This window comes from Phyllostomus hastatus, unplaced genomic scaffold (assembly GCF_019186645.2).
Source record: "Phyllostomus hastatus isolate PE091 unplaced genomic scaffold, TTU_PhHast_1.1 phas_contig_152, whole genome shotgun sequence".
NCBI lineage: Eukaryota > Metazoa > Chordata > Mammalia > Chiroptera > Phyllostomidae > Phyllostomus > Phyllostomus hastatus.
This window is the reverse complement of record NW_025333622.1, coordinates 12743226-12762180: the sequence shown is the minus strand read 5'-3', so window position 1 is coordinate 12762180 and position 18955 is coordinate 12743226. Positions and strand designations below refer to the sequence as shown.

The 18955-nt window shown below is 45.6% G+C and overlaps 1 protein-coding gene across 8 annotated transcripts in view; it reads right to left on the bottom strand.

Moving 5' to 3' along the window:
* Positions 1-18955, bottom strand: part of CRACR2A (calcium release activated channel regulator 2A) — a 162228-nt gene that overhangs the window by 65067 nt on the left and 78206 nt on the right. For all 8 annotated transcript variants that reach the window (XM_045830542.1, XM_045830547.1, XM_045830543.1 and 5 more), the window contains 2 exons: positions 15591-15737; positions 1465-1555 (listed from right to left, as the gene is read on the bottom strand). In XM_045830542.1, coding sequence (XP_045686498.1) covers positions 1465-1555; positions 15591-15737 — 238 coding nt within the window. The remainder of the gene's footprint in view (positions 1-1464; positions 1556-15590; positions 15738-18955) is intronic.

The following is an 18955-nucleotide window of genomic DNA, read 5'->3' as shown; positions in this document are numbered from 1 at the left end:
TCATTCACTATGCCGAAGACTGGGGAGCAGCCAGAATGTTTTAAAGCTCTAAAAAACAATAGAGGAGAAGTCTGGGAATACTGACAAGTCTCCACAGGGCTCTAGTTGGAGCACCTGACTGGCTTTTTGTGGAAAGCATCCAGACTCCCTCTCTGTTTGAATGACATCTGCGATAATACATGAAGCTGTGGTGTGGATCATCAAAGCACATACAATTAAAAAAATCGTTCAGACCAACCTGCATTAAGTGGGAGAAAAGAGATTGTAATAGTCCAGCCTCAGTGCTGAGCAGCCAGGGATGATGTGATCTCTGTGCTGTGTCCCCCCAAATTTTTATGTTGTCACCTAATCCCCAAGGTGACAATATTAAAAGGTGGGGCCTTTGGGAGGTGATCAGTTCCCTTGTAAAAGAGACTCTGAGAGCTTGCTTGCCCCTCTCGCCACATGAGGACACAGAGTGGTCGCCTGTCTGCAACCTGGAACAGGGTTCTCACCGGAACCTGAGAGTCTGGCACCCTGATCTTGGACTTCTAGCCTCCAGAATGGTGAGAAATACATGTTTGTTGTTTGTAAGCCAATCAGTTTATGGCATTTTTGTAACAGCAGTCCAAACTGACTAAGACAGGAGGTCCCCATTCAAGATCGAAGACTTTTCTGCTGAAAACCCACCAAGTAGATAATCAAAAAATGGATAATAGAGTTTTCTGTAGTTTTGTTTTATGAATATGTTTTATGAACATGGATATGCTTATCTTGGCTTGGAAAAGGTGCTGATTTTGCCAGTTCTGACCTCCCAAAACAAATAGCAGGGCTTGGTAAGAGGCGAAGAGCCAGACTAGGAATAGAAAATGTGAGTTTTAAATTTCCTCCCATGGTATCTGAGAAAGGCAGAATTTGATTTGTCTTGGAAATTAAATTATCTAGGTGTCTAAACGAAAATGGTAGGATGTACAGGCTCTAAGGGTGGTCCCCTCAGGGGAGCTGTTGGGTACAGAGTGGAATGGAAGCATGTATTTGGGTGCACCTGCCACATGGGTCCAGAGACCAGTCAATGTCGGACCGGTCTTCAGGCTGCTTCAACTGGTAAACCATGCATCTTCATCCTTTTATTCATTTATTTGTTCACTTGTTCATTCACTGATTCAACAAACAGTTGTTGAGCATATACTACATTCCAGCCATGGTCAAGGTGCTGAGGATACATTAGTAAGTAAAAGTGAAAGATCCCTGCTTTTGTGAAGTTTACGTTAGTAGGAGGAGATAGACCACAATCAATAAAAATGAATAAGTACATTATATGCCATGTTTGAAGGTGTCAAATGCCTTGAAATACATAAATCAAGCAGAGAAAGAGGGAATCAGCAGTGCCATGGGTGAGGCACTGCCACCCTAACTTGGCGGGAGGCAGTCAGTAGGCGAGATCGACCTGGCCCGCAGAGCCAGGCCCCAGGAGGGGATTCTTACTTTCAGGAGAAACTGTTCCTTCTCACTTTTGATTTGCTGTTCCATCTCCTCATACAGATGCTGGATTTCTTCATCATAAGCAGCAATTTTCCTGCAAAGATGGCAAAAGGAGAGTCTGTGAGGTCTACACTGAAATTCCCTCATCCCACAGAAGCATGTCGTGGGGACTGGGCACTGGAGCCTCACCTGGAGCTGTGGGTGGTGGGGGGACACTGTGCAGTCAGGTCAGCCAGAGCTGCAGGGTCGGTTCCTCAGGATCCGCTGACCACAGCGGCCAGCAGGAGCCCTTCCTCCTCCTGTCTCCCGGCCATCACTCCTAGCCATGCACATTCTCCCCCATGAAGCCTCCCTGGCTCCATCTTCCTTTACTCTGCTTTATTTCAACACTAAGGCACCCGGCTTCTGCTACTCTCACCCTTCCTCCTGCCCACTGAACCCGCTGCTGGTAGACAGCATAGAGTTGTGTGGGCTTCTTTCCTGTTTCGTTTCTTATTCTACCTCATTCTCACTTTGGATGCATTCTCTCTACCTGCCTACATCAGCACTGTCTGAAAATTGTACCCTGAAATTTGCGTGATACACATTTCTCATGAGATCTGAAAGGACTGCATGGCCATGACAGCCACCACCACTGCACCCCTTGCAAAGGAAGGGGCCACACATGTCTGAGTGCTCATGTTCTCTGGGCCTGGGGCCACAAGCAGATATTATGAGATGGATGAGGCTGGTTACAGGCTGGAGTTACAATGAGGTGACTACATCCCCACTCTCAGCATCCTCTCCCTACTCAGAAGAGCCTCACATAACAGGAAATGCATGGGTACTGGGCCCCTACACAGAGATGAAGACAAAAGTGGCTGTGGGGACAAGGTTTGTAGGTCACCCTGGGGTTGATCCTCCTTCTTTCCAAGTAATACCCTCCACCTTTTACCCCATTCAAATAGGACTGATCAAGTATTAGCATTTGAACCCAGCACTAACATTCCCAGGGGACTGCATTTTTATACCTGTTATCTGACCTGCAGTGAAAGACCCAATCTCTGCCCTCTTTCTGTCTTATTAAGGGAACTTCAGGCTCCAGTGAACAGGCTGAGATCATGGCTCTTAATGTCTGTTTTGAGCATGTAACACACACATCCTTTAAATTTTGGCACTTGTTGTAAACTTAAATGATGGTAAGCCCCCTCTGCCCTTGATTAAAGTAAGGAGACTTTAATAATTGAGGAAAATGTCCTGGTGCTCAGTTCTAAGAGGTACTGGGGAGATTTCTGAAGAAAACATCTAAAGAATACATAAAAACATAATGTATTTATTCCCCTGAGCCTTCCATCATTTTATCCCTATCTCCCTAGGTCCACTTGGGGCTGTAATCCAGTGCCAGCTGCCCCTGCAGCCCCTTCTTTCACTGGCTCCCTGTCGGGGAACATTTATACCACATGCACAGACTGAGCAATGGCTGAGGAGCCACAGTGACTGGCATCTTTCCAATCCTACAGAAACCACAAAGCTGACCCAGTCAAAGGAACTGGTGTAAGTCTCCACAGTCAAGGTCACTCATATCAGAGCACCAGCCTCTGCATTCCCTTTCTTAGCCTTACCTGCAAAACCAGAAACCTCACTTTGAGTGTGTCTTGCAGTGGCCCCAGCGTGTGCTCAGCAAAATGTGACAGCTCCCCAAGGCTTCCCTGAACTGGGTCCCTGTGTTTACCATTGTGTTTGACATCCTGGATATAACAAATATTTTTTTGTGTAAGAGTAAGAAATCTGTTCTTGGTAAATGACAGATGTTTTGGATTGTTACTTTTGTTTTTACCCAACCCATAACAATTACAAGAAAATCTTAGGAGAGAAATAAGGAGCAAAGTCACCTGCTATTAAATAGGAACATCTCAGGGACAGAAATGAATACAGTTTGAAAGAACTTTTGGAAAGAAGAATGGTCTTTCTCTTGGTCCCTGGGATTATATTGCTGTGTGTGAAGAAATTCAGATACTAGATGGCAAATGGTATCAAGGAAAACTTAAGACAGCAATTCCATCTATATAAATACTAGAGAATTAATAAAGTGAGATGAGACGAACTAAAAAATTGATTTGGCTCTGTTAAAGCAATACTAATTAAAGTCATTCATATAAGCTGTTTATATTTATGCCTAACAACCATGCAAGGCATTGATTCTATACTATCATTAAATGCGTTACATTAACTTTGCTCTAAGCTTTATTTGATTAAATTAATAAACTCTATATTTTGGGGGCTCACAGGTCAGTTTGCTAGTCATGAAGTAATTTTGCAAACTACTAAAAAAACAAAAACAAATGTCAGGAAGGCAGATGTAGCCTCTGAAAGGTGTGTATTCCTGGCCTTCACTGAAAAGGGCTGATCCACTGCAAGGAAGCCCTGGGAGTCCAGGTGGGCAGTAGTGACCCTGGGCGCAACCAGCCTCGTACATGGAACCAAGCCTCCGGAACTGCATCGGAATCAAGCTGGCCTCCTGGGAGACTGCCTAGGCCCAAATGACTTTCGAGGATGAGCCTGACTCATGACTGCCTGGATCAGACACAGGAGACACCAGCTCAGGAGTCGAAGCCCTGGGTGCTGATTCCAGAGCTAGCTCATTTCTTCCATGTGACCTTGGGCAAGTGCTCTGACCGTGGATCCCAGGGTAGCACCTGCCCACATTCCTCTCAACACTGTCATGATGAATGACAAATAAGAAAGAGCATATAACTGTACTTGAACAACAATTAAAAATTTTTTAAAAGGAGCACATGGAAAGCATTTGGAACTACAAAGCCCTCTATAGTGCAGGGATTATTTATTACAGTAATTATCAATATTACCAGGGGCTGTGGAGGGCAAGGATCAGCATTCCCCTAAAGGAGGAGGGTCTTAGTTTCCAGGATAAAAGGGCTGCTGGGTTTGAAAAGGGTCAGAAGCAACCCAGAAGATGAAGAACAGAAAGCTTAGTCAATAAAAACTGCTGTCAGACCAATCTGTTAAAGACAAGGCAGCATGAGAGCAGGAGTCTGTGCCTGCTGGGACCTGGGGGAGATGCTCTGAAAAGGGCTGTGCACAGGTGTGTGGAGGGTAGCCAGGCACATTGTATTCTGTCATCAAAGGAAAAAGGCCACCTATTGTGTCTGCTTATCATATACGTTTCATTGCCACCCCTTCTAAAACCACTCTTATTGCCTGATGCACTCATAGACTTTGAAGTCTTCTTTATGGAGATCTCCCATCTATTCCAATCCTCATTGACCCCCTTCTCTGAACTCTTAGGACACCGTATGTCTTTATTTGACATTTAATTTTAAAGTCCCGAACAACTGTTTCATTTGGGTTTATGCTGTCTCAACTAGGTTATAAATGCCCAGACATTTATACCACCCACAGGCCCTGTGCTCAAAATGTTAACGGTTAAGACTTTGGATACCAAACTCAGAAGCCTGTGTACCATCTTGGGGGAACACCAGATTCCAGGGGAATTGAAGAATTTCAAGGTTGGAAGGACTGTCTGATCTGATCACCTATTTTTCCAGTGTTAAAATCCTGGCCACAATAGCCCCACCAAGTATTTACCCAAGCTAGGTTAGAATGCCCTCAGTAGTTGCGGACTTGCTGGATCTCTAAGCAACTCTTTCACCTTTGGAATATCCTGGCTCACAGAAATATGTTTTTCTATGACTGTTTCCCTCCTCTCCATAAAACCTTTCATATATTTGAAACAGCATTAAGATGTCAAGGAGTAGCCCTGGGTTCAGGCCATGCCTCTCTGTTTCTTCTAACCATGTCTCACATGAAGTTGTTGTTGTTGTTTTTGTAAGTCCCTTCATCATTCCCTTTACTCCTCTCAAAATGGTCTCTCATTTAGCTTCCTCAAGTCATAGAGCCCTAAACCCAGTGCCCTGTGTATGAAGTCTGATCAGTGCAGGTTAGAGCAGATTAGAGCTCCTGCTCTAATCTCTTGTTCTAGATGTGACATAGCTATTCATGCAACCTGACATCACATGGTTTTTCTTGGCAGCCACATCATAGCTGGTGAATGCTAAACCCATTTGTCAATAAAAACTCTTAACTTTGTGGCTCTGTGGTTGTTTTTGTTTTTAGATGGTGCTACTGAATCCTATCTCTCCCACTGTGTGCTTCTGCCTTTGGCTTTTTGGATTTTGGCAAAATCTCAAATATAATTCTGTTAGATTTCATGCTTGTTAGATTTCATTCAGTCCATCTTTCCAGCCTGTCACTGTCTTAATGGATCCCAACTGGCTGTTTAGTGTACTCAGTGGCTTTCTATGTTTTGTTGGTATTTTAAATTTGCGATCATAATGTGAGCTAAATAATCTATAATGTTGGTTTTGATTACTTCAATTATCTGAGAGTAATTTAAAACAATGTTTTTTAAAGTAATATAAACCACCCTGGCCAGTGTGGCTCAGTTGGTTGGAGCATTGTTCCATAACCAAAAAGTTGTGGATTGGATCCCTCGTCAGGGCATACACCTAGGTTGCAGGTTTGATCCCCCGTCTAGGTGCATAATCCCTGGTCCAGGCACATATGGGAGGCAACTGACTGATGTTTCTCTCTCACATTGATGTTTCTCTCTCTCCCTTACTCTCTAAAAAAGCAATGAAAAATATCCTCAGGTGAAGATAAAATTTTTTAAATTAAAAAAATAAAAATAAATAAAATATACAAACTATTGGTGTCCCGTTTTTTATTGTATTAAATAAGAGAATATAGTGGTAAAGTATTTGCTTTTTTGGAATCTATTAATCTTTTCTTTGTAACCAAAAATGCTATAATTTTATACAAGTTCTATGAGAAGAATGTGTATTTAATTGTAGGGTACACACTCTGTATTCATCTCTTAAATTAAGCCTGCTGGTTGATGGTTTCAAATACTGTATATATTTATTGTACTTTTTGCCTGACTAATGTGCTAGATTTGAGATGTGGGTTAATGTGTTCTAAAATTTGTCTTAAATCTTGTTTTTATCAGATTTCCTTTGTTTTTCTCAAAGTTTCTGCCTTTTATACTTTGCTGGTATGTTGTTTGGTGCACAAAGGTTTATATCATTGTACCTTCTATATGGATGAAACTTTATACTACAAAATATTGGTGTCCCGCTTATCTCCCTTATCTCCCTTTATTTCCCCCTTATCTCCCTTTATTTATGCCAGTGGTAAAACTGTTGAACAAGACAAGGACAACAATCTATTATAGAGCTCTCTGAGCTATTAATTAATAAATATAGGCATAAATATTAAATCTGTCTTCTATTAACCATTCTCAAACATCTCCCCACTCATTCTAGGGCAGTGTTTAATTATTTCATTGACTGCCATCTGTGCCTAGTTATTTTGAACCATAAGTGAAGGAGGAGACAGAGAAGAGATACATGAAAGAAAAAGGAGGAAAAGAGACATGAGTTCTCAGGAGGACAGAGGGACAAATGTGTGAAGGAGTCAGCCGGAGTGAATAATAGTCATGAGCACTAATATATATCCCCTCCTTTCACTATGATGTCTGGATGGCTCCTTTAGCATATTCCAGGGGTGTCTAGGACACAAGCCCTCTGCTGACAGCTATGGCTGGCTCAGAGTTCATTAGACCCAGAGTTAAAAGGCATCAGTTCAAATCCTGGTTCTGGCATTCATAAGCTTTTTTGGCCTTGGACAAATTACATTACCTCAGTGAGCCTGAGGTCATCCATATCTGAAAAATCAGATGGTAATAGATACTTTAGAAAAGGTTTGTGAGGACTAAATAAGAATCTGCATGTGGAAATGTCTAATATAAAGGGTAGCAGACAGACTGCATTTAATCAATTCTAATTAAATGAGTTCTCTGATTCTGCAGAGACCTGTGGACCCCATTTTGAAAGCTGCTAATCTATAGTTCCTTCAGATTTCAGCTGAGGAGCAAGTAGAAACTGTAGGAGAATAGTGCAGCAGCTTGGTGTATGTGGTGTGAAGATGCGTGCAGGAATGGGGAGGCATCAGGAAACAGGAGACATGGGGAAGGACACGAGCTGGGGTGGCTCAGTAGAGAAAATAAATGTGGAAAAAGATCTATGCTACTATCAAACTTTTAAAAGTATTGATTAAGTCCTTCATAAAGCAAGAATCTGGGTAAAATGATCTAGACTTATGGAATGGTCTCTGCACACTATGAACGCAGCCCCTATGAACACCAAGTCCAATGCTAAAGTGGCACAGAGAAAAGAAACAGGCAAGAGCCTCACACCAGGAAGTGGGCCCCACCCCACAGCCTCGCTGGGCTCCAGGTGACAGTGATTCTGTGACCACAGAGCCCCAACTGGACAGAAGTGGAGGAAGCTGCCTGCTCCGTTGAGGGGAGGATGGGAGAGTTGTCAGGGAGAAAGTTAAGAAAGGCTGAGTTTAGGAAAGGGAGATTTTCCAGAGTGAGGGGAAGGAGCAACAGTACATACTGAGGATGCCACATGGGCAGCAGGGATCTGAAAGAATGAGCCCTACTGAAGGCCAGTACATAAGCTCAGGTCCAACTTAGACAGTGAAATGTCACCCAGGGAGTCTGACTGTGGCAGATGCCCCTCCTCCAAAGGAGGAGCATAAGTGTGTGTGTGTGTGTGTGTGTGTGTGTGTGTGTGTGTGTGTGTATGGTGTGTGTGTGCACACCCATGCATGGTAGTGGAGACGGAAGGATGGGATCTGTGGGCAGGAGGTAGGGGTGGGGAAATAGTGATTCTCATGGAATCAAAGTTTAGATTCTGAGAGGCCTTTACACATAATTTACAGGGAACTAACTGGAAGGTGAGATGTAGTTAGCAATAACTTACCCTGCTAGCCTCCCACAGAGACTATGAAAATTAATTAGCCTTCACAAAGTGCTCTGCATGCTGAGAGTTAGGGTACCATCCAGAGTAAAGCATTAATACTCAGTACCACTAGGGTGCCAGCTAATAACATCTTCCTGCTCTAGAATATTACTTGGTCAAAATACTTTTTTTCCTGTTCCTTCTCTCCTTTGCCTTCACTAAGGAACAAAATCCGTCTGGATTTTGAAGGGTCTCAGAAAGTTATCTGGTTCACCTTCCAGGTTCTAGGTTCTAGGCTAGGGTGTGCTTACATCACTACAGGAAAATAGTACCTTCTCTTTCCCTTAAGTGAAAGGGTACTCTTGACCTTAGATAGAACAAATGACACTTCTCTACATTTTAGATAAATTTCAGAAGCTTGAACTCAAAGCAGAGCTTCAGAAATGGCCACTGGCCTCAGAGAGTAATCTTGGGTGCGTCCATGTACACAGGAAGTATGTCCGCTGATCACTCTCTCCTGGTTTGCAAAGTCTCATGAAAAGCAGATGCAAAGGAGGAAAAGCCCCTTCGGTCCCCATCACAGACTATGAACTTAAAAAGCTCATGTACTCCCCCTCTATTGTTTTGAATGTGAAGAAAATCAGGGTCAAAGCAGTGAAGCAACCAGCCTGCAGTCACTAAGATTCCCTGAGTCACAGCAGAGGGACAGCCCAGGCCTCGACTCCCAGTTGCATGCTCCATCCATAATAGCATACTGCCTTCCCAAGCATTCCAAGTTTTAAAAACTGACAACTCCCTACACTTACACTGAGGATTATCAATGATCCAAATTCCATCTGGAGCTTGTTAACAGTGGAATAAGCAGAAACTGGAGCAGGAATGGGGCCAACTGACTGCACTACAGAGCTGGAGAGGGCCAAGGTCATAGTTGAGGCCTGAATCCCTTTCTCACATCTTCCCCACCCCCACCCCACATGCTCTGATTCCAGAGTGAAGATTCTGAACTGGAAAAGTTTCAAGGAATCTACTATTTGCTTGAGAAAAAAAATGGAAGCAAGTTCAGCCTCAGCCAGTTTTGTAGTAGAGATGAGAATTTTAAATGAGGGATCCAGACTCGCCACTGCCCCCTGCCACCTTCTTCAGAGAGATGCAGTCTTTGGACCTCAAGGAAAAGTGCTTACTAGAAAATTCTTATTTACAGTTTTCTTGTTCCCATGAAAAAAGTCTCTCTTGGACTCTCTAATCATTTCTCTCTCTGTCTCTCTCTCTGTCTCTCTCTCTCTCTCATGTGCACACACATGCACTCACGATTAGAGTAGAGCTTAATAAAAGGAAAACAAGAGTTTGTAGAAAATTCTGCAAAGGCTGTGAAACCACCAATTGAATTTTCAAGATGGATGGTTTCTCCCTAATTAGATTCTGCTGTCTTGTATAAACCAAATTCGCAGCTTTATCCCATCCTATAAAGCAAACCATTTTTCATTAGCTGGGTTTACAAATGATGCCCACAAGTGCACAGAGCACAAACAGTGCCCACCTTTCCACTTGCTCTCAGGGCGATGTGAACAGTGTGCTGCTGCCTCAGATAATATTGCACCAGTAAGACACAGGTGCCTAATTAAGCCATAGCCTCTTCACCTTGAGCCCTCAGGAGAACTTATTTTTACTCTCAGAACAGGAGTAAAATTACAGACTGCAAGGGCCTCCAGGTATACCTTTTGCAGGCTAATACATTCTGGAAGGACAAGTTAGAGCAGCATTTTTCAAAGTGCAGTCTGTGGCCTGCCTGCATCAGGACCACTGGGGGCGGGGGTGCTATGATGCACATTCCTGGGCCCCTCTCCAAGACACACTGATTCAGACTCTCTGGGGGTGGGATCTAGGAATCCACCTTTTAATCAAGATTCTCTGGTCACTGTGGAGCAAGCTAATGTTCAAGAACCACACAGCTAAGGTCCTTCACAGGTGGTACCTAGGGCCACCTGCCATATATATGATGCTTTATTTGCTGCCCTGCCTGGAGGCAAGGCCAAGGAAGTAATGACCCCACTGCCCCAAAGACTGTCAGGACCTGAAGCTCCACATCACAGAACACCAACTCTCAGGCTTGTGTCAGTGTACTGGGTCTCACAGTCTGGTAGACATCCCCAGTTGGTGCTGCCTACCAGACTGTGAGATAGGCACCACCTCTCCTGGCCTGGACACAGTCCCAAAGCCCAGGGAAGTTACTCTGGACAGAAAGTGCCTGGGGAGTGCCTGGGCCAGGGCTGCAGTGTGAGGGCCCACTCACTCCTAAGAAACTGCCTGAGGCTTGACTCCCTTGCACAAGGAAAGACTGTGCAGGTGAGAAACTGATTCCAATGAGGGCATGGGAGTGTTGCTAAACTTGTCAAGGCCAAGAGTGACCACCGATGATGAGGAACAGGCAGCCTGAATGACGTTCTCAGGCTATGGAGCTGCAGAGATTGAGCCAGGGCAGGCAGAGCACAGCCCATGACTGGACTTTTACCCAAAGCTCAGAGCACCCCCAGACACAGCCAGTTCGTCCTCACCCCTTGCCTGGGGGCTAGATCCTGGTGAGGAACCCAACCAGTTCAATTATCCAGCAGGTTCCAATTCTGGCCAAAAATCAAAATTCCTCAGAATGTCTTATATGTGCAGACTTTGAGTCCCACCCTAGGCCAAATGAATTAGGCCCTCCTGGGGTGGGGCCTTGGCATCCCCCAGTAACTCTGGGGAAAGAGACCCAAATCTGCTGCCTCCAGATAGCATCACTCTACTTCCAGAGGAGGCAAAGGTACTGAGGAGGACGCTTTCTATGGCAGAGAAATCCCTAATCCTGATGGTCAGAAGTTCTGCCTTAGTCTAAACTACATCCCTCATGCTGCAAAGTCCTCTGGGTCCCTGCAGTGGACGCAGAGGAGAGTGGCGCAGGGATCATCTAACCCCATTTCCTTGGAGAGAAGCAGAGGCACAGATGGAGCATACTCACTCTGGAAGTTCAGCAGAGGAACTGGGCTTTAGCCCGAGGTGCCTGCATTTGACCTTGTTTCCTACCTCATCCCAAAGGACTATGGCTACTTCCCAGTGGACGTGCAATAGAGTCAAACATTGTATCCAGGCTTTCAACTCAAATCTGAGATTTCCTCAACCTCTGGCAAAGGGGCTGAGAAACTGAATGCTCCTACACTTGCCTCTTTTCTTATTCCCAAGGTGCAGGTTTGAAAAAGTCCATGGCAGTGAGGTAAGCAGGGCCCCAGGTGATTTCTGACAGTACCCCAGAAGGTGGGTCTCCTGAAATCAGCCTGTAAAAGCTTGTGCCAAGCATTCAACTTAGCTGCATCCTCCTTCCTCCCAGAACCTGGAGGTGAATCTGAAGAGGAAACTGGGGGGGCCTGTTTCACTCACTGCAGCAAAACTGTAATCCTGAGGAGCTGAGATAGGAAATCTGAGTCCAGCTTCACCTGGTTGAGACCAGATTTCCCCTGAGGTCAGTCCCATCTCCTCTGGGCCTAGTGGGAGAAAGAAACAAGTTGTGTGGTTTGGAAAAGGAGGAAGCAGCAGCCGCTGCTGCCAATGGCAACACTGTCTAGTGTTTCAACAGCATGGGAATTTTCTGGTTGGTTTTGTGGCAGAATTTTTATGCATATAAGCTGTGCTTCATCAGTATGATCATAAACTCCTCGGTGACAGGGACTCTGTATTCTATTTGCTTAATTCAGAGCCTGGCACAGAATAAGTGCTCACTTAAAAGTGGGTTATTAGAAACACCTGGCCCTGAGCTGGACACACAGAGCCAGTGGCTGGGGCTCTCATCACCACCTCTGGGACAGGTATGCATTTCCCTGGTGGGACTGAAGTATCATTCCCTCTACTGAAAAGCAGCCATGGAGGAGGCTGGGAGATGCTCTGACACTTCTCAGGACTCCACAACTCCAGCCTGAATTGGGCCATTCTCCAGACCTTCTTTCTTCTTCCTTCACAAACACCTAGCTATGGCCCTCCCACAAACAACCCCAAAACCCCGAACTCATCTCCTGGAAAGGGGTGTCAAACTCACTTTCACTGAGGGCCACATCAGCCTCACGGTTGCTTTCAAAGAGCCAACTGTAATTTTAGGACTGTAAAAATGTAACTACTCCTTAACTAGGGGCAAGGAGTTCGGCACTGCCACCAGGTAGAAACAAGGTGCTGGGCCGGATGAAACAAGGCGGAGGGCCGGATACGGCCCATGGGCCTTGTGTTTGCCACCTGTGTCCTAGAAGATGCCCCAGAATCACTTAACTTCACCCTGAGTCATTTGTGAAGAATCCCATTTAAATGTTCTATACTCTACTGGGGATTCTGGTTTCTTGTTTGACTTCTGGGCTCTAACAGCCCTTATAGATCATCAAGTCCACTCATACCGAGGAGTGGGAAGTGACCAACCTTTTTTTTTTCTGCCTTGAAGAGAAGAGAATGAAAGGACTCCAATAGAAAATATCAAAGCATGTCACATGTAATAAGGGTGAGCACTATTTCATTTTGGTTTCAGTTAAACACAAACTTAAGTGTATGGAAGTTACAAAGTCAAGTACATTTCTTCTAGTGAGTCACAATTACAAAAAGTTTGAAAACACCAGTCCCATTTTCTCATGTTACCAATAAGGAAACTAATGCACAGAGGGGTAAGGCAGTTGCTCAAGCCCACACAGCTGATCCGGGCAGTGCCGAGGCAAGAACTCAGGTTTCTCCTGTCCTGTTGCAGTGTGCTGCTCACTACAGCCTGCAGTTCTCTGGTTCTGCACCCAGAAAACACGCCTGGAATGGGACTGGCCAGAGAGCTCAGTGAGCCCCCAGTCCCACCAGAGCTCCCCAGCCAGGAGTGGGCACTCATCAGCTGACCCCAGGGTGGGTGTAGCTGTCAGGGATATCAATAGACGATGGGCTGGAACCTTTGGCTGAGCTACTTTTGCACATGCAGCCAAGACTGACCTTGACATTCATCTCAAAACTTTTTAAGCAATCATTAAATTAGGGCAAAAGCTCCAACAGAGGCACTTTAAGATGAGTGTAAGGGCTAAGAGGCTCTGTAGCAAGCCAGGAGCACTGGTCTTTCTCTGCAGTATTGTGGGCCAGCAGAGCAGTGTGTCCTGCAGATGAGATTCCAGGACACGGGCCAGGCCACTGCCTGCCCATTCCAACTGTAATTACCTGTGCCTCCGTAGAAAACAAGACCACCCTCCTCTCTGGGGGGTGCCACCTGACTTTTGCTGTGGCTCCTAGGGTGATCAACATTATGGTCAGGGGGGAGTGAGGGTGACGTGAGGGTCAGGAACTAATCCAGCCCCATCATTTTACAGGTGGGGAAACCAAGGTGCAGACAAGCCCAGATACTTGAGCAAGGTCACAGAGCTAGCTGGATGGAGAGCCACGTATGACTCAACCCCAGAGCTCCTGATTCCCTGCCTCCCACTTCTCAAATCCACACACGAAGCACGTGGACATCTGGGTAAAATACAGATTCAGTAGGACTGGAACAGGGCCTGATATTCTGTACTCCTAAGAAATTTCCAGGTGATGCCAATGCTTTGAGTAGCAAGGTTCTACACCAGGTTGTCTAAAAGGGTCAAGGAACACTTACATTTCACCTCTGATTATATTCAGGCTTAAACTCTCCACCTCAACCTGGCAAATCCTCTAAGACTGACAAACATTTAGAACAGTAAGTATTTTTATTTTAACATTCATAGGATACTTACAAGCCTGAATTATTCCAAATGCTTACATGTATTATTGCATTTAATTCTCAGATTCTGAGATGGATACTATTATCATCCTAATTTTACAGATAAGGAAGCTTAGACTCAGAGAGGTCAAGTAACTTGGCCTAAGTCACAGAGCTAGTAAGTGACAGAGCCGACATTCAAACTCAGATCTGTCTGACTCGTGGATTAGTCAGCTATAGACTACATGGAAACGTACCCTGAACTCCTCCTTTTCCTAAGCCTTGGGGACCTCTCCATGGAAGACTTTTAAATCTGCTCTAGCCAAACTATGTTCCTTCCAGCACTGCTTGGTCATAACTTTCTCATAATTCAGGGTCCTAAAGGTCGAGTTTTCTAGACCTGTGTGTACCTGGTGGACCTCAACAAGTTACCTTTAGAGTTAATGGAGGGGAGGCACAGTGCAAAGGAGCTCAGGGTAATGTGCAGAGAGCTGACCTACACAGGAAGACCCATGGCGAGCTTTTTAATTAGGGGCTTCCATGCTTCCACTAAGCCTATGTCCACACAGACTCTGACAGCTTACCCCAGGAGGCTGTGCTGGGTTCTAGGAAGATTCATGGGGAAGTATCTGCATGGAGAGGTGTGTGGTCTGTGTTGGAATTGCTGAGGATTCCTATGAAATATGAGTAGATCTCTGGGTGGGATCAATTGTGGCTGAGATATGGGGTGCGGCCACCTCGGCTTGCTTCCCAGGTCTACCCAGACCCAGCCAGCACTTTAGCCACATGTTCAGGATTATGCATCTTCCTTAGTTACACCATGTGTCACAGCCCAGGAGCTCACTGCTGTACTGTACATTCGATGGCTCTGGATAAGCACAGGGCCCCAGTGGCACACTCGTTCCCTTCCCACAGTCAAACAGGCATCACCAGGCCGGTGTGGCCTCTGTGGCCCACTGGTGCCTGGCTGACTTCCATTTGATTCCTAAGCAGCCTCTTCAGGTATTGGTATGCACTTGGCCTGTTGCTGTCTCCTTCAGGCCAATGAAGAGCCCTAGAAATCACTAATTGTCTTTAGAGACCCTGGGGGCAAAGAGGGCAATAGGAGAGATATGAGACCTTGATGGCAGAGGTGACTAGGAAAGGGGAGATTCAGTGAACCAAGGGCCAGCCCAGAGTTGGGGGCGGGTAGGTCCAGTATGCTGAACCCTCCTGTCCAGGGGCAGGTGGAATGCTTTTCCAACTGGTCTCAGGTGCCAGGCTGTCTCCCTCTGAGTCAGTGGCTCTGCCACTTATAAGCTGTGCATTCGGGGGCTTGTTACTTAACTTTTCAGTCCCTTGATTTCCTTACCTGTAATGTGGATAATAATAAATCCAAATGAGCTAGTGTATATAAAGTATTTAGAATAGTGTCTAGCATGTGGACAGGGCCTAATGTGTGCAAGAACTTAAACATACATGTGTGTACACACACACACATATACACATCCACAGATGTATACATTATGACAGCTCTAGGGCTGGCCCGCACTCTGCTGTGACAGAATGTAAGAGAAAGTGCCCTTCACATTCCTGCTTTCCACACGGGTGCACAGAGAGCAGTTGAGGGTACCCACTTTTTCAGGGCACACTCCAGTTCGTTCTTCTCCTCATGGGCTTCTTGGAGCTGGGAGAAGATTCTGGTCAGGAAATCTTCAAAGTTGGACAGTAAGTGAGGCTCATCCTTCTTTAGCTGCAGCCAGAGTTGCTTGACATCACTTTCGCTGCAAGAGGAAAAGGGCCATTAATGTAGGAGTGTGGAAACGAGGCTTTAAGAGAACACAGAAGTCCCCAGATGTGAAACAAACAGCCAGAAACATTGTTGTTATTATAATGATGACAGTGGCTAAGATTGATTGAGTGCTTGCTGTGTGCACATTATCTCATTTTATCTCACAGCCATCTCTGAAGCAGGTGCTGCCATCACCCATTTACAGCGAGGAAGCAGATGAGGAGAGGAGAGGTTCACCTATGAACTGTCTCAGATCAGTCAGAGGTAAGTGATGGAGCTGGGAGGCAAACAGGGCTGTCTGGTTCCTGTGTTGGCCATCTTGTCTGCCTCGCCTGGCTGCTTCCACTAGCCCATCTTTCTCGATGGGCTGGTGGTGCTGAGCATGCTCAGCCACGTGCTGGGCACATCTCAGATGCCTGAAAAAAGAGAGGAGGAAGGGGGCCCAGTGCGTGTAAGGACAAATCCTGTGGAAGTACAGGAGAGAGCCTGTCACCCTAGGGAAGGAAGCTGAGAGCAGAAAATGTGCCATCTGATGGATGGCAGAAAGCAACCATCACTGTGGGGAATGGAAGAGAATAGGCAGCACATCATTAGGGCCTGGTGGCACCAGGAATGACTGACAGGTGAAAGGAAGAGAAGTGGCAGGTCAGAAAGGTATGTGCAGAAACATGGAAAGACAAAATCTGGAAGGACAAAGCAGGCAAAGAGACAAAGATATAGAGGGAATGTCTATGTCTTTGCCATATTTCTCTGCCAGAAACCACCCCCACCCTGAAACAGAGATATGTACATGCGTGCGCACAGCCAGAGACACCTAGGATCATGCTGACCAGCAGGGAGGAATAGGGAGGGGCACATACCATGGACCCTGCTCCCCTCTCTGGAGCAACTCAGTAATCTATAGCCAATGATCCCACTGAGCCAGAAAACAATCTGATTTGCACCCCATTCAATTCTAAAACCACTGATTTGAGGGTAGCTATGGCCAGAAACCCTTGGAATAAAGAACAAAACCCTTTGTGCTTGTATAATAAGCACCGTATTTGAGAAACTTTCTTCAGAAGTGATATTTGATAATGCCATGTTAGCAATGTGCCTTGGACGTAGATATTACTCCAGAGAAGAGGCCAACTGAGAAACAGACCTAACTCTGGTTAGTTATCATCTATCCAATCATCCCTCCTTCCCTCCCTCCTTCCTTCCCTTGTTCAATCTCATCCAAACATCCACAAACTCATCTAGACCACCCATCTACCCACCCATCCTTCCATCCATCCATCCATTTATCCACTCACCTAACTAACAAGTATCTATTATCTGTTGAAAAACTAGCATTGCACTGGATGACATGAGGGCATCTGGGACACAAACAAAGGGGAGGTAAGGAGCCTCCCTATTGCCCATAATGAGTTCCATCTTCCCCACACAGAGCATGTTGTGGCTATCCACTTTATTATCTAAGCATGATAGAGATGGCACAAAAATTTCAGAGATAAAGGTCTCAGGGAGATACTATAATGGCTTCCTGTTACTGTGACAGGTTGCTCCCTTCATGAAGTAAATGCATTATGAAAATCAAGATCCATCTTGCTAGTCTAGGTCTGTCTTTTCACATCTGCCAAGTTCCTAATGGAGCCTGGCAGAGCTGCCAATTGCACCAGAGCCTCCACTGAGATTTGCAAACCCACCTGACCCTCTTCCAAAGCTCTTTAAACCACTTAGTCATGGCCATGTCAACTCCCCCAGATTTCTGAAGCACAGACAAGTCTTTCAACCCTTGATTAAAAAAAAAAGCCAGATGTATAAGCAGCAAAATCACTCAGCAAATCAGATCATCAAAAAAAGTTGGGAGTCCAGCTATCCAGGAGATGCCCAGGGTACTCCCCCTGGAAAGATATAGGCTATGAAGCTAGAAGGGATTCGGGAGGTCAATGTGTCCATCTCCCTTCTGGGACAACACACAAACCATCTTGGTGAGTGGAGTATTAAAGTCCTCTCTGTTTCTTTATCTGGAGTCCAAAGGTCATGAGGTCATGACCCTCATGCAGCAACTTAAGCCCAATTTCTTCTTATTCAACTTCAGTGAGGATGGAAATTCTGGTCACCATCTTCTGTGTATCATTTTTGGTAGCCCACTCTTGAAACCTTCCCCAGAGCCTTCTCTTTTCCAGGATGTCTCATGTTGACTCAGCTCTGCCTTTGATGAAAGTCCCCAGAGTGACATCTGGTAAACTCTGACTTAAGAGCCTTGCCAGGAAAGTAGCTGTTCTGGAAGTGATGGGGGTAGAGATGTACCTCTCCTTCATTACAGTCCCTTGGCTCACCCACCTGCCCTCTTGTTCCCCTCCTCCAGGAGGAGGCTCCACGTGGTGACTGGCAGTGGTGACTGAGCTCTTGTCTTTTGTCCTTGGAGAAGCTGAGTCAGGTGTGTGACTAATGAGCTTCCCACATACCTGCATGCCCAGCACACCCACCTGCCCCACTCCAGCTCTGCAGATCTGTGCCTGCACCAGGCCCTCTAAGCCTGAGCAGAGCTGCTGCCACTGCCACCGCCACTGTGTTGTTTCTCTTCCTGGCCAGAGCCTCCCACAGGGCTGTCTCAAGCTCTCTGTCTATCCCCTCCTGGCCTGGCACGGGCTTTTCCAAGACTTTCTCAACTCTGACAGAGTCTATCAAGTCATTTGCACAGTCTGGCATTTGCTAAAACAGTTCACAGACCAACAGACACTTACTTTGACCTGCTGTTACAGGCTCCCTCTTTCTTGCTTCCTCTTTATCATCTTCCACCAACAGAGTCTCTTCTTCCTAAGCTCAGGTCATATCAGCTCTGTCATTAGGCCATTCCCACCTCTCATGAAACACATACCCAACCCAAGACCTAGAGACTGAAACACAAAAAAGCAAAAGGCAACAGAAAAAGCGGGTAGAATGTATCCCATGTCTTTCAGGCCACTTTTAGGTTTCCTTTAGTTATACCATCATTTTATTTTATTTTAGTTTAGTTTATATAATTTCATTTCATTCCATTTTAAATATCAAGGCTCAGATTCATGTGTTTCTTTATTCCAAAACACTTTTGAAACAAAAGGGGAGGGCAGTATTATGATTTTGTTCTTTTTAAATAATCTTACCCTGAGGATATGTTTATTGATTTTAGAGAGAGAGGAAAGGAGACTGTGAGAGAGAAACATCAACTGGCTCCCTCCCTCA